We start from the raw sequence: 15,535 nt of genomic DNA, 5'->3' as shown, positions 1-15,535 counted from the left end.
TAACATCAGTCCTTTGAACAGCAGATTTTATTGTTTAATATTGAAAACTGTTAACAATTAAAAACTGATGTCACCCAACAATGTGTTTAAATATTTTGTGTTTATTCAATGCATTATCTGCATTGAGCCAAGTCACTTGCTGCTAACGTATGTAATAGACAGTGAGCTCATTATGTTTTGGAGCAGAGCTTTCATTGTGGTGTTTCTCACAGAGCCAAAACAGTCAGTATGACTGAAAAGAGTCACTATCTCTAAAACGGAAGGAACTGGTTACACTTAACGTTGAGGGTAAGAAGTATTTGCAATGAACCAAGCACCTTCAGTGTACTGCCTGTTAGTCATACCTCACCTTTTTCAGATTGTCACACTCGTATGTGTAGTTTTTGTACAACCAATTTCAATATGCATGAGAATATGTCAAATGTATGGCTTCCAATGCACTACTGTTCAATCCCTCTGGGTGTGTTTTTCGCTATGCGTAGACAATTTAGATGTCTTTTTCTGTGACTGTTCTCGTGTTTGTGACCATGTTGTCTTTTGATACAGGGGTATTCCTGCTCTGATCAATGAATCTGCTTGTTACAAGCGGTAATTGCTTCTTTATTTATATCTCAATTCCTTGTGTTTCAAATACACCTGTTAAAAAGCTTAGCTCATTCTGGAAGAATTATCTGCCTGTTATCTTTTGCAAAGCCTTTCCTGCATGAAAGTGGAATAATTTGGATTTACTGTAAATTCACATTATTTGTTATCATCAAACAATGTAAAAATAAAGCTGTTTTGTGGTGAAAAAAATACAAAAAACATGAATTTAGACTTTCAAAGTTGTCTGTCTTTCACGCATTTCATGCAATTAAATACATACTCGATAAGAAAGTGCTTCAGCTTCTTAGGAACCTTATGGTGTGTTTTGTTTCATAAACACTAACTGCTGTTTGTATTATTTCTCCCACTGTTTCTTTGTGTTCGAGTATATTCTCTGGCCAAAGGAGACATGTCTGTCCGTCATCCTCCTGCCTGCCTCTGCTTTCAAAGGGACAAGAGCTCTTCAAGACCCTTTAATCCAGGTCACTCCTAAAGGCATGTTTAGATCCAACACAAAGCAAAGCTGTAATCTGAAATGAACAGCCAGTTCAGAGGGCTGATGCTTAGGGGATTTGTTCCCATTTCATCTGTAGCAACACAAAATGTCTTAAAGATTTTTAAAGGGTTAGTTCTTCATGAAGTAAAAATCCTGCTGTCATTTACTCACACTCACATTTCAAATCCATGTGTTCATCTTTGCAACACAAATTTAGACATTAGTAATTAATTAGTATAAATCAAAATGATACCTGTTCCTTATATAAAATTCCATACACACAAAACTGATGCTTCAACAAAATAAACGTGAACTAATTAGTTTAATTCAAGTTGTCTGAACAGGATTATTTTAGAAAATAAACTGATCAAATGCAGGCTTTTATTCACGCGTAAAGATCACTCTAAACCAAACTCGGTCCTGGAGGGCCAGTGTCCTGCATATTTTAGTTCCAACCCCAACTAAACACACCTAAACCAGCGAATCAAGCTCTTTCTAGGTGTACTAGAAACTTCCAAGCAGGTGTGTTAAAGAAACTGAACTGGAGCTAAACTGTGATGGACACCGGCCCTCCAGGATCGGGTTTGGACACCCTTGCTCTAAACCAGAGGTCTCAAACTCAGTTTCTGGATGGCCACAGCTCTGCATAGTTTAGTACCTGCTTAATAGTCCATAGTAGTCTTGAACACCCTAATTAGTTGGATCAGCTGTGTTTGATTAGGGTTGGAGCAAAACTGTGCAGAGCTGCGGCCCTCCTGGAATCGAGTTTGAGACCTATGCTCTAAACAATGTTCAATTCTCAAATTGAATGATGAAAGCTAAAGCATGCTTGCTTGACAAGTGAGAACCAATGAAGTTCATTCTTCAGGCTCATACATCATGTAAACCACTCAAAGCATATATGTTTAATGTTTTAAAGCATCAGTAATTGTGGCTGAATAGACTTTGAATGGAGTGACCGATTACTGTTCTAATAAATCTAAATATTTATTTGTGATCTGAAGATGAACAAAAGTTTTATATGTTCAGAATGACATGAGGGCTTAGTAAATGATGACAGAATTTTCTTTTAGGTGTAAACAACTTTTTCGTAATATGAGCTGTATGTGTTCTATAGTCATATTAAAAAACATAACTCCAGAATGGGTTATTAAACTGTCAGGAACCTAATATAAAATAATATGGCTTTTTCCCCCTAAATTACTAAACTAGATATCATCATTTTGTATAAAAAATGCATTGTATATACAGGGTGATTCAAAAAGAATACCACAACTTTGAAAATCTGTCTTTAATCAAAGAAACCTGATGGAACCTTGGATAATTAATCAATGGGAAAAGTACTTAAGTTTTTTACAAAACTTCAGAGCTTCCTCAAATCAACGACAGAAAGAGCTTAGCTCTCCTTTTCTTCTTTGCAGAGTTCTCGATTTTCAAAGTTGTGGTATTCTTTTTGAATCACCCTGTATATATTGCGTGTGTAATGCTGTAGATATGTCAAAAGTTATACAGCAATCACATTTTGTTTTTCTCTTCAAGTCCTTTATTTATGCCAACATTATTATTGGTTTGATCACAGACTAATCTGCCCATATTTAGTTTGGTGAAAAGCCTTGCTTTTATTTTAATCATTGATACAAACCACTAAGGTTTATTCTTGGCCAGTTTCATATTCAAGTCTTAAATGGACTAATTTAGTCACCCTGCATATCCACTGATGATTGTGTGTTTCCTCAGGATATTTCTAGAACGTGTGTTTTCTGTGATGTACCGCGATACTGGTATATTTATTCTTTTTATTGTAGGTGCTGTCTGTTAAAGAAGACCGTTAAAGGATATCTCTTCTGGCAAAAAAAGGTTTCTGTTTTAGCGAGAGCTCTTCATAAAAACTATTCTGTTGTTTTTCCCCCACTCACAATTCAATTACTTAGACTTAAAGTTACAGATTTTTATGCAGTTTTTTTTCAACCAGTCATTTAGCCAAATCCAAAATAAGAGAAGTATAATTCTTTTTTATGCCTAAACCTGATTAATACCTTCTTAAGTTAAGCAATGCAAACTTTATTTAATCATTTATGCAAATGTTTAAGAATTAACAAAAAAAAATGCTAATTGGTGTGGCTCATTCTGAATTTATCAGTCAAAAGGTAATGCTTTTCTTATTTTTAAGAAGCAAGTTAATTGTCATCCACAAAGAACTCTTTATGTTAACCAAAACTGACCGTTTTCAATTTTGTTTTCAGGGTAAGTGCTAAAATTTATCCTACTCTCATGGCCACATGTGACTCCTAGTGTGAGAGAGATCCCGATGGCCAGCTGCTGTCCTACTCTATTATTCAAGTGCCTTTCAGGAGCTCGTCTGCTCATCCACATTTGGGGAAAAATACCAACATCTGTGCGCAGCATAACAGTGTATAGTTTGTGACATTTTAAAACCAAAATTGCTAAATTTATGTTTAAAAACATCTGAATGTTGTCTAGTTTGATGTCAGTTTTACATAGAATACTAAAGATGATGTTACAGTGAGTATTGCTGTTCATGGTTAATTGTCTGTATGAAAACACATCCAAAAATAAAGATATGCAGAAGAAATGTTTTGCTGGATTTTTTTTCTTTCTCAAAACTGGCACAATTCAGCATTATTTTTCTATAGTAATTACCTCAAACGTTGTTGAAAGAGCTCAACTTCATTCAATTAAATACAGTAACATGTACGGTTAATAACACACTGTCAGTCTTCCTGGTTAAAACCATTAAAAATAATTATATTAGGTTTTCCTGAATGGAGCTTTAGCAGGAGCGCTACTCCTTTCAGAGGAAGTCTTCTGAGACTTTGGTATGGCTTTCTTTGTGGGTTTGTATCCCTTGGAATTTTCTGGACTATTGCATTTTGGTGACTTGTTTACATGAACAACATCATCTTGAACAATGGCTTCAGTCTTCTTTACTCTGACCACACCAGAGTTTGGCTTCTTAGCTAATGCTAGTGGTTGCTGAAATCCAATCCACACCTTCCCAGAGTTTGGCGAGAGTTGATTACTGTTCATAGACTTCAAATGTGAGTTTGAAGAAAGCGTGAGCTTTGTTATTTCCTCTAGAACTGCCTGAGAACCAGGGTTTTGCAGCTGCTTCACACGATTGCCACTTTTCACTGAAGAGGTTGCTGGACGAGACCCAACTGCTTTTCCTTGTTCTTTCTGTATGGTTACAGTCTGGAGTTTCTCCAGCTTTATCATACGGGCTGCCAAAGCTGCGACACAAGGGTCTGTTGAGCACAGGCTTTGCTGGCTCTCTAAATCCTCTGCCTCGGATATCAACTGACTTAATTCAAGATCTTTAAGTGAAAACGGGAGAACTTCAGGATACACTTGCTCTCTTACTCCAGCCTCTATTGGTTCTAGATCTCTATCAAATGAGTCCGGCCTCAGATACAATTCTACAGGAGTATCCCATTTTATTAAAGGAATACTGTCTTTCTCTTGGTCAGAGAGGTCACTGTTTTCACACTCTACTGACTGTGCAGATGCATTTCCTTCAAGATGTTTATTACTGCTACAAACAGAACCGATGATTGCCTTGCTCCCATCTGGACTTTCACTGTTTGGAGAAACCATGCTGTTGACCTTTATTGGGTGGATTTCCAGTGCTGGCCTGCTTTCTGTATGTTCAGCAATGTCGTCTTGTGTCTCCCAGAGGCCTGGGGGCTGAAGACCGAGCCTCTGCCATCTGTGTGACAGCATCCTCAACGGGGTTTTATGATGTTTTTTCGAGCTGAAGAAAATTAGCACAGCATTAATTGTTGGAGAAATATTTCTGCAGGTTCCATTTAACCTCTTCAATTGATATCCAAGCACTGTAGCATGAAGTATCAGTTCCAGGTTGGCAAAGTGTGTGAAGTCTAGTGTTGCAGCATGATACAAAGCTACGTTCAGTTCAACAAAAGGTTAAGATTCCTGGCAAACACAGCAAGTCTCTGTGCCAAGATCTGCAATTTAATAAATTGATTTTTACTTGAAACGCAAAGTGCAGTATGTACTTTAAACAAACAGGTGGGGATATGACACCTGTTGCATTTATTACTACCACTGTCAGTGTATTTTGGATTGATATTTTAAAAGGCTTCACACTTGGATGACCCTGTCAAACTGATGACTGTCATCTGGCTGGCGATGCCTGATGAGTCAAGAAGTCAGTATCTACTTACACTTCGGATGATTTTGTTTGGCTGCAACAGGTGGTTGGTTCCTGTGCTGTATGAGCATTAGAAATGCAGGCTGCTAAAGATGGCTGAAAAATAAAATGCAGTAAAACTTCTGTGATTATCAAATTATGCAATGTCTTTCGAGTCTGCATACAGGTTCCAATAAACGTATAAATATTACTGTTACAAAATATCAAATTAACTTTTCTTTAGCTTTCTTTTTTTAACAGCTGGTTTCATAATATTTCTATTAATGACATAAATAGCAGTTGCAGTTAATTATATTAACTATGAACATTTTGTTGCATTAATTTTCACCAGAATACAGTGCTCAGCATAATTGAGTACACCCCATTTTGAAAATGAATATTTTTTTTCCATTTCTCAGTGAATATAGGCAAAGTATTTCGGTGCATTTGAACAAAACAGATTTATTAAACGGACATATTTATTCAAATATTATTTTAGTCACCAAACATTTAGAAATTGAAAGATAATATAATTAAATTAAAGCAAAATATTGCAAAAAATATATAAGCTACAAAATTTCAACTAAATTTTTACTTTTTTTTTTTCTTTGCTTCTGTTGATTTTTCCTCTTTTTTTTATTTATTTGTATTTTATATTTTTTCTATAACATATAAATTTGGGTGTACCAGGTTTTGGACCGTTATCATATGTTATTTTGTTAGATAAGCTTCAGATTTGGCTTCAGTACTGACTAATTTAATGTATATGCACAAATATAATGTTGTAGAGCTTCCTATTTAAAAATATGAATTTAAAAGATAGATTTGTGAGGGGTGTTCTTATATATGCTGAGCACTGTATATCTGTTCGTTGTGTAATTTCTAATGTAACTTAATGCAATTTAAAATGTGTCCAAATAGATTTAAAGATCACATTAACCACAAGTTTCAACAACAAGTTCAGTATTGTGACATATTTCCTACCGAGTGAGAATATTAAATAGGTGTCCTAACATTTTATCCTACTCATCAGATTATGCTACTAACACTCTATTGGAATGTTCAATTGTCAGGGTTAGGGACTGGGTTAGGTTAGGGTGATATTACAGTCTTATATCATATTGCTCCTCTTACAAATCTGATGGGTAGGATATTTCATCATCAGGATGTGCTACCTACTTTTTGAATGAGCGACAGAACACCAGGGTTTATTTAGACTAAATATTTTTCAGTCACAATACTTCAGAATTTAAACTAACTTTAAAAATTCGATAAAAACAGAATAATATACACTGGCAATTGCAAGTAACTTCATAAGCAGAAGAAACACTACCTGTTGTGTGTTCACTATCGCAGACATGTGTAGACTTTCCAGTCGATATACTAATTGAGTAATGTAGATGTCCTGTTAACACAAAATATTCAGACAAGAGTGTCAACAGACAAAGGATATGTCATATAACGTTACCTCAGTGAACATTCTGTCTAGTACATGTAATATGAAAACATTTACTTGCAGAGATAAAATAGGTAGTTAATATTTGAGGCTTTTTGAAGGAGTTTATAAGTTTAAAACAAAAGACATATGCAAAACCCCCAAAATAGCATACATTTTGATTATATAATATATTCACCAAGGTTATTATTTTGGAGGTCCCATTAAGGGTCATTTTAATATGAATAAATGCTTTACCTTGTTATAATCTGTCGTCAGAGAGGTACCTGAAATGAAACAAATTGTCAAAATAAAGCAACCTTTTAAAGATGTGCACTGTAATAAAAGTGTAACATAAACATGAACTCACCTTCAGAAAAGCTGCTCTGGACCTGCCAGTTACACTACAAGGATACATACGCAAAAACCACATGACAAGGTGTCCTAGTTGTCAAAGCATTGTTGAAATTCGCATTTCCTAAAAAAATTCTTCATGAAGGCAAACAGCAGTTGTCGATAACCTCTGAAACGTTTTCAATACATTTGAAAGCCTCCCGCTGACACTTTGCAGGTAGGTCATGATGTCACTATGAAATTTGCATACTGTAATGTGATTGGTTTTATAGCTCCTTTATTTAAATATAAAATTATGAGCGTTTCCTTTTTAAAGTCTGATTAAACAGCATATTTCACAATGTCACTTACAGTATGCTTCGTGGTGCTCAGGTAAATGGCAGGTGTGCGGCGAGCCACACCATCAGTATGCGTCTTCCAGCTGTTTCCATCCCTCGTGCTTTCCATTGAAACTTTCTGTCGCATAAGAGCACGTGGAATATGTAGTTGCATGCCAATAAAAAGGAAGACGACAGACGTCACGTCACATCTCGAAACCTAAACGGTAACTTTCTTCCTCGGATGAAAATGACTTAGTACTTTTTCGAAAGATAGCAGAGATACATGACGATATTTTTACATCGCAGTAAAGGTACAGATCAAAATTGACGACGGTTGCTGAGTTCTGATGGGTCCATTTCTTTAATATGTTACCAAATGTTTCGGTCTTATTAGTTCGGACGACTTCCTTCCTTAACACAAATAATGCTGAAACCATGACAACCTTCCACACACTGCTCTCCACTAGCACACTTTAAAATGAATTAGAGTATGGGAGTTTGTTTAATCTAGAAAGTACTCATTTCTTATGAATAATTTAACCTTTACTGTGTTACCATTATTACTTATATATGGTGTAATATTTACTTGTATTTTCTTTGTTTCTAGACGTCTGTTATTTTGTATAGACCAGGGATGCCCAAACTTTTTCTTATGACTGGCCAAAAAGCAAACTTGATTGAGGGCTGTGGGCCGAAGGTAAAAATGTCAAACTATATTACATTCATTTCCTAATATTTAAAATAACTACAAAACATTGCTTTAAATTATATTAACTAATATTTAAAACATTACAATGAACTTATTACAGTAAAAGTATAAACTTTCCCATTAATAACACAATGGAGTTCAATGCTGAATGCACCAAGCTGCACCTGCCTTTGCCTTGATTTGCTCGACAATTTCTTGTGCATTGCCCTCTATCCGCAGAGTGACATTATTTACATTTTTAAAAATGATTCATTTACAAAACAAACAAAATTATACATTACATTTTAAAATTATGATCTCTGTCATAGATATGCGCCCATTCTCCCTCTCTTCTCAAATGGGATAGTTTGGACATCTCTGGTATAGACCATCACTCCTGAAAAACCTGTCATGTGCCTCCAGGGAAAAATAGATAAACGTGAGAGCTATAAAAATAAAATTGTTTTACACCAGGGATTAATTTTAATCTGAATTTATTTGAAAAGTTATAATGTTTCAACTGGTTCTGAGTAGAGTTAAACAGTTGGATTTTGCATTTTTTTAATCCATTCAGCTGATCTCCCAGTCTGGTGATAGCACTTTTATCTTAGCTTAGCATAAACCATTGAATCGGATTAGACTATTGCCAACTTGCTAATCAAGCTTTACTCATTCATTCATTCATTTTCGGCTTAGTCCCTTTATTAATCCGGGGTCGCCACAGCGGAATGAACCACCAACTTATCCAGCACATGTTTTACGCAGCGGATGCCCTTCTAGCTGCAACCCAGAACTCGGAAACATCCATACACACTCATACACTATGGACAATTTAGCCGACACAATTCGCCTGTACCGCATGTCTTTGGACTGTGGGGGAAACCGGAGCACCTGGAGGAAACCCACACAAACGCAGGGAGAACATGCAAACTCCACACAAAAACACCAACTGACCCAGCCGAGGCTCGAACAAGCGACCTTCTTGCTGTGAGGCGACAGCACTACCTACTGCGCCACTATGTTGCCCAAGCTTTACTCTTCTGTAGTAAATAAAAAGTAGCTATTTTATTGTTAAAAATGGCTACGAACTATATTTTTATTTTTGGCGTAATAATGAAGGGACTGACTTTGCTGATGTACCATGATAATACGCAGTACTGCTGTTATCTACTTACCTAGCAGGGGACTATTTTCAGTTGCTGTGTAATATCATTGCCCCTGCTGCAGACATGGTGGCAGCAAAGTTCCTTGATCATTACTTGTACATTTTCTTAGTACACAATTTAATGACAGAAGAGTCAAGCTTTAAATAAGAAAATTATCAAATTATTTTTGAATTTTTAAGCTAGATTCTAATGGTCTACTCCGATTCAGTAATTTAGCTTAAGCTAAAAGTGTTAAACTCAACTATCTAGGTGACATAAAATAGGCCTATGTCTTTAAAACAATAACTGTGTTCCTATTTAAAACAATATATATTTTTTAACCTATCCTTTGAGAAGCTGAAGAACAACTAGTGACATCTTGTCCTTTTTTTTTTTTTGGACTGTGTGGCATATTTCAGGTGAACTGCACAAGAGTTTTTAGGATTTGGACTGGGACTTACTTTTTCAGCGGCCTCGGCCCACTTATTTGGGACTCATCAAGGTTTGTATGGCAGTTTTTACTTTAAAGTTTTACTTTTTGAAATAATTACAATTTAAAATATGTGAACATTCTTCACTAGGGGGAGTTACTCTATACAGACAAAACTAGGGTTTATAAACAAGCAGTGCCCTACAAAATTTTTTAAATGTACTAGAATTAAATCAGGTCTTATGTCACAATGTATGGTGTTATAATGTTTAATTAATACATTTTGATGTATATTTTTAAATGATTAGATGCACTGATGCACAAGCCTGTGTCTGTTACATGTACCTTCTGCACAGAACACAAATTGGAAAGAACATACGTTGGCTTCTTACCCACTTCCTGTCGTGAGAAGAGCAAGCAAACAGATTTAAGGTGTGTTTGTGTTTGTGGGTTTTTTGACCCTTTTTGCACTTCACAATATGTTTAACAGCAGAGAAACTAAACGTTTGATGTTCGGCATTACAATGTCTTTTGCAATTAATCACACTAAAAAGCAACTGCATTATATTAAACTATTTTTTTAATTAGTACCTAGCAATGGTAGAGAGATTATTTAAAGCCTGTAGACTTTTTAAGCACTGCAAAATTACAATATAACACAGTTTGCATCTTTTTGCATCTGATATTATTTTAAAAATGTGTCAGAATTAGCTTTATTCTCCAAGTCTGCGCAGATACACATGGAATTATTTGTGGTTTTCAGGAGCTCTGGTGCATGCATACACACAAACATTCACACATGCATACATACATACATACACACATACATACATACACACATACATACACACATACACACATACATACATACATACATACATACATACATACATACATACATACATACACACATACATACATTCATACACACATACATACATACATACATACATAACAACACAAAAAGTCACAAGGACATTTTATGTATAAATGGATAGAAAATAAAGTAAACAGTAAAAGTTATTATTAATTTGTAATAGTGAAAGTTAGTTTATGCCCTGTCCTATGGTCCGTTGAATTCAGGGTACTTTTTGAGCCAGCTGTGTGGTGATTTTCAAAGCGCTTGTGAATGATGTGTGTGCAAACACGTGCCTGTTTACTAGTGAGTGCGCCTGTGTCTTCCCGCAAGACCCACAGTGAGTACACCAGACAGACATTGTGCGTCATAACCTTAACGGTTCAAGCCACTAGACACTGGTGGCAGTCTGCCAGATTCAAATGACAATTCAAACATCTTACTCTATCAGAAAGGTGTGAAATGATAGGTTTTCAGTGGAAGAGTACCCTCGAAGGTACACAGTAGCTTATAGTAGCACAGTGGCTTGCTGTCTTCAAGAAACGACTAAAAAATCAACTATTTAGTCTGCACTTTCCTTCCTAATCTGCAACTGCCTCTCTGGCTATACCACTAACTGTACTCTCTCTCTCTCCAAAAAAAAAAATTACATTTCTAATGCTTTGCTTTTTAGACTTTACACACCTGAAACTTATAGCCTATAGCACTTATTCACTGTTGCGCTTATAGTTGTGTAAATTGCTTCCTTGTCCTCATTTGTAAGTCGCTTTGGATAAAAGGGTCTGCTAAATGACTAAATGTAAAATGTAAATTTAGGGGTAAATAAGGACGAAGAGGTGACACGGTGGCTTAGTTGTTAGCACTTTCACCTCACAGCAAGAAGGTCACTGGTTTGAGTCCCAGATGGGTCAGTTGGCTTTTCTGTGTGGAGTTTGCATGTTCTCCCTGTGTTTGGATGGGTTTTCTGGGTTTCCACAGTCCAAAGACATAAATTGGACATAAAATTGTGTATGTGTGTGAATGAGTGTGTATGGATGTTTCCGAGTTCTGGGTTGCAGCTGGAAGGGCATCCGCTGTGTAACACATATGCTGGATAAGTTGGTGGTTCATTCCGCTGTGGCAACCCTTGATAAAGAAAGGGATTGAAATGAATGAAATTGGCCAAAGTGTGTGAATGCAAGAGTGTATAAATAAGGACGAAGATGTATTGTTGGTGGTACTGTCTTTCTACCTTTTAAATATCAACGAGTGATGGAAATAATGGATATGTTTTAATGAGAGAAAGGAAATAAGAGAGAAACTGAAGTTTTATTCAGATTTTATTTTTAATATACTGTTAGAAATTGTAAAAAATGAGCAGCAAATATTTATAGACATTATGTATTTGGAATGATGTGAAAACAAATTATATACAAAAAACCCTGAATGTATAAAGCTGGCTTTAAACACAAATACAACACTCACAGTTAAACATTTGCAGCAATAGTATGAAAATAACATTGTAAAAACACATAATAAAACGACAATATTCAGTGCTGTACATGATGAATGAGTGTGTGCGACACAACATTTAGATAAACTGAAAATATTAATGCTGAACAAAAGATGGATAATATTTTTACAGATAAGTTGTAAAATTAGTAACCACACCCTCTCCCTGCCACAACACTGTTCATACTGTTCGTACAGTACACATGATTTGATCAGCATTTGACATTCATATCAATGGCTCAGTCAAACAGAGATAACTCTTATTATGCAATATTAAACATTGCAGCCATTTCATTGTGGTCAGCAGGTTACTTCACCACTTGTCGGTGAGTATTCAAGCATACAAAGTTCTCCTATTGAACCTCAAATTTTTGTTTTGAAACTTCAAAACACCTGCAGCCAAGCAGAAGCTTTAGCATAGCTAGTCTGTGTTTTCACACTGTTTACAAAGAGAGTGCATTGGTGGTGTCTGTGTCCGACATAACAGAGGAGCGGTGAGGGATTCCCTGCAGCTTGGATTTCTTGAGGTTTGAAAGGCAGCCTAGATTTTGGAAAATTCGCATAACATCTTTTCGGAAACGCACTCCCACAAAAGCATAAAGAAACGGGTTTAGGCAACTGTGCATGTAAGCGATACTCTTCATAACTTGGCCAGCGATGTCAAAGCGTATGGCCTCTGTGCAGTTTGTGACGGTCATATTGGCTGCCTGAGTGGCTTGAAACACCAACATGCCATTGTACGGAAGCTGAGAAAGGACAAACACAGCCACAACTGCCAGAATAACCCGAAGTGCCTTGTGCTTCTGGAAGTTTCTCGTCTTGAGCAAGGTGCGGATGATGTTTGTATAGCAAAAGATCATCACTACTAGAGGAATGCAGAAGCCCATACAGATCTGGAGAGCGAGGACCAGTATTTTAGTACGATTGTTTTCATTGTTCCAGTAGACCATGGTGCAAAAGGTATTGCTCTCATCGTCTTCTTTTGATCGAGCGAATAGACACTCTGGAATGGACATCAGGGCTGCCAGCAGCCAGACTAACACACAGATGAGCTTACTGTACAGGAGACGACTTCTCTTGGAGTTCTGCGCCTTAGTAGTCTGGACAATCACTATATAGCGGTCAACGCTAATGCAGGTGAGCAGAAACATGCTGCTGAAGAAGTTGATTTTGTAGATAGCAGAAACAGCTTTGCAGAGCCCCGAACCAAAGGCCCAGCCGTAGATGGAATCAGCAGCCCAGAAGGGAAGAGTGCAAAGAAAGAACAGGTCTGCTACCGCCAGATTCAGGAGATAAACATCCGTCATGGCCTTCAGACGGTTTTTGAAGTTTGCGTATATCCAGACCACCAGAGAGTTGCCAATGGCTCCCAGAATCACAATCATCCAATAGAGCGCAGGCTCGTAGTACCTTCGAAACTCTCGAACCTTTGATTTGGGACAGAACCCATCATAATTATCACCATAATCACTCGTTGTGGAGAAGTCACCATATTCCTCCTAAAAAAGGATTACTTAGCTTTAATCTTGTTAAACATGATACTGCACATATAACATGAGTAAAAACACAGAGAGAGAGCATTCAGAATTAACTTAGTATGAATATTTAGAGATCACTTACATAATCTGATGTCTGAGGAGTGAGTGAGGTTATAAGCTCAGTTGCATTCATCATGGATCCTCTCAGTTCTTAAATAAAAAAAATACAAATACACATAAATACTTCATTTTCATCACACTGAAGTACATTAAATATATTTTCTTACAAATATTCATGTCACAAACACATAATTTTTCCAAAATTTGAATTTGCTGTTTATATAAAGTAAATATTAGCAGTTTGTTTCATTGTATGCTCTAAACATTTGTAATTGTGAAGGAATTTAAACATATGTTGAGGTAAAGTTACTACTTACTCTTCTTTGTTCGAGAAAAAAATGTGTCGGTAATGCAGATGAGCTGCTGTCTGTCGTCCTCTCGATCTCTGTGATCACTTTCACAATGTTTTGCGGCAGTCTGGTAAACGTCTGTTTTGCAGAAGCTTTTAAGGGTAAACCACAGTGACGCACAAGAAGCATTAACTCTTTTCACACTTTTCCCCCTCCCTTCCTAATCACGTAACCCAACTGACAGATCTGAAATGAGTTCGTTTTATACTTTGCACAACTAAAATTAGAGAACTGTTTGGTTACTTTTCATTATGCCTCAGAAACATAACATCCTCTACACCTGCTAACTCACAGTGGGTGAACAGGACCTGATATCTTTACACCATCTTCATCTTTTTCTGCATGATCTCACGCACAGCACTCAAATGTGTTTTAAAGTCACGCTAGTCAACAGAAAAGGCAAAAAGCTTAACCAGCTTTTCTGAAGCGAACAATTGCATATGCCATATGTACCCTATGTAAGTATTCCAGGGGTGCCCAAACTTTGTCCGGTGGGCCGGTGTCCTGCAGAATTTAGCTCCAGCTTGCTTCTAGACACCTGCCAGGGTTATTATTAATAGTATTATTACTATTATTATTAGAATTTTAGTTTGGCTATACTACAGTCTTTGCTATTTTCCATGACTGGCAAAAAAAAGAATAAGGAAGCACCTGTAACTGGATCATTAGCTTCCCTTTTTCACTGTTTGTTTGTCAGATGTGGTCAGTCACATTGCCAATGACATGACAGGATCCAGATTTTTTATTTTTTTAATCAGCAAAAAACATTGGTCATATGTTAATCGAAGAATTATAGCAATGACATCCACAGCGATATTTTTGCACAATACTATTGACACATACAAACTTCTGACCCTGAAAACCTTTACATATTTTTATAGCTAATAGCTTTAATCAACATTTGTGTAAGTGTTTTTCACTTCATTGCAGTCCTTCTTGCATGGTTTCTTGCTCAAGTGTGACTGTTTGAGTCCCAGACTTCCTGTTTATCAATAATATTGTCTCACCAGACATTTGTTGCACTGATAATTATGTGAGTCATTAAGATATATCCTGTTGTAAAGAAGCCATTTCCTTTTTATCACATGTCAGACACACTACAACAACAATTGCCCTTTTATTTACATCCAAGTTATAACAGTAAAGCTCAGCAAAGACTTAAATGGTAGCCTTTAGATGGCTTCTTTAAGACTCGTAGTAACTGTTGCCAATTGATTGCTCAATGCATAAACTCATCTTATCCTTTATTTCCAGTCATGTTTACAGTTACGAGACCAAAACTTTTGTCATTCTGCATGAAAATGTGTTAGATATAAGCATTCGCGTTAATAGATAACAGTTGTAATAGGGCAAACAAGGTACATATCAGAAGCGGTGGAGGACGACTGGGTGTTCACATTTTATCTCTAAAATTATAACCAGTGGCCTCGTTTGGTGGCGTTTATGCAAGCTAACCATAAACCGTTCCTCTTTCTGTACAGTTTTCAGTGACCAGGTCAAATAGAACGCATACGCACACACATATTCTTGTTTTTTGTCTGAGTTTAAGGCCTTCCTCCAACTGCATTGAACTGTGATTGGTTAAAACCGTTGAGGATGATTGCCTGTGCCTTTAA

The 15,535-nt window shown here is 36.5% G+C and overlaps 2 protein-coding genes and 1 long non-coding RNA gene across 3 annotated transcripts; 1 reads left to right on the top strand and 2 right to left on the bottom strand.

Moving 5' to 3' along the window:
• The first annotated feature begins 9 nt into the window (after positions 1–9).
• LOC130245070 (uncharacterized) lies at positions 10–3,674 on the top strand. The gene is made up of 2 exons (XR_008839286.1): positions 10–2,938; positions 3,325–3,674. It is a non-coding gene; the product is annotated as an uncharacterized LOC130245070 (long non-coding RNA).
• Positions 3,675–3,748: 74 nt separating this feature from the next.
• Positions 3,749–7,116, bottom strand: LOC130236466 (uncharacterized). The gene is made up of 5 exons (XM_056467186.1): positions 7,058–7,116; positions 6,946–6,974; positions 6,586–6,657; positions 5,287–5,369; positions 3,749–4,853 (listed from the first exon to the last, which is right to left on the bottom strand). The coding sequence occupies exons 3-5, from the start codon at positions 6,610–6,612 to the stop codon at positions 3,851–3,853; spliced, it is 1,113 nt and encodes a 370-aa protein (XP_056323161.1). The 5' UTR covers positions 6,613–6,657; positions 6,946–6,974; positions 7,058–7,116; the 3' UTR covers positions 3,749–3,850.
• A 4,701-nt stretch (positions 7,117–11,817) lies between these two features.
• On the bottom strand, positions 11,818–14,006 carry ccr9a (chemokine (C-C motif) receptor 9a). The gene is made up of 3 exons (XM_056467175.1): positions 13,887–14,006; positions 13,592–13,659; positions 11,818–13,470 (listed from the first exon to the last, which is right to left on the bottom strand). Exons 2-3 carry the CDS (start codon positions 13,643–13,645, stop codon positions 12,415–12,417), a joined length of 1,110 nt encoding a protein of 369 aa, XP_056323150.1. The 5' UTR covers positions 13,646–13,659; positions 13,887–14,006; the 3' UTR covers positions 11,818–12,414.
• Between the last annotated feature and the right edge of the window lie 1,529 nt (positions 14,007–15,535).

This window comes from Danio aesculapii, chromosome 2 (assembly GCF_903798145.1).
Source record: "Danio aesculapii chromosome 2, fDanAes4.1, whole genome shotgun sequence".
Lineage (NCBI taxonomy): Eukaryota > Metazoa > Chordata > Actinopteri > Cypriniformes > Danionidae > Danio > Danio aesculapii.
The sequence above is the reverse complement of the archived record's forward strand: the minus strand, read 5'-3'. Positions and strand labels throughout refer to the sequence as shown.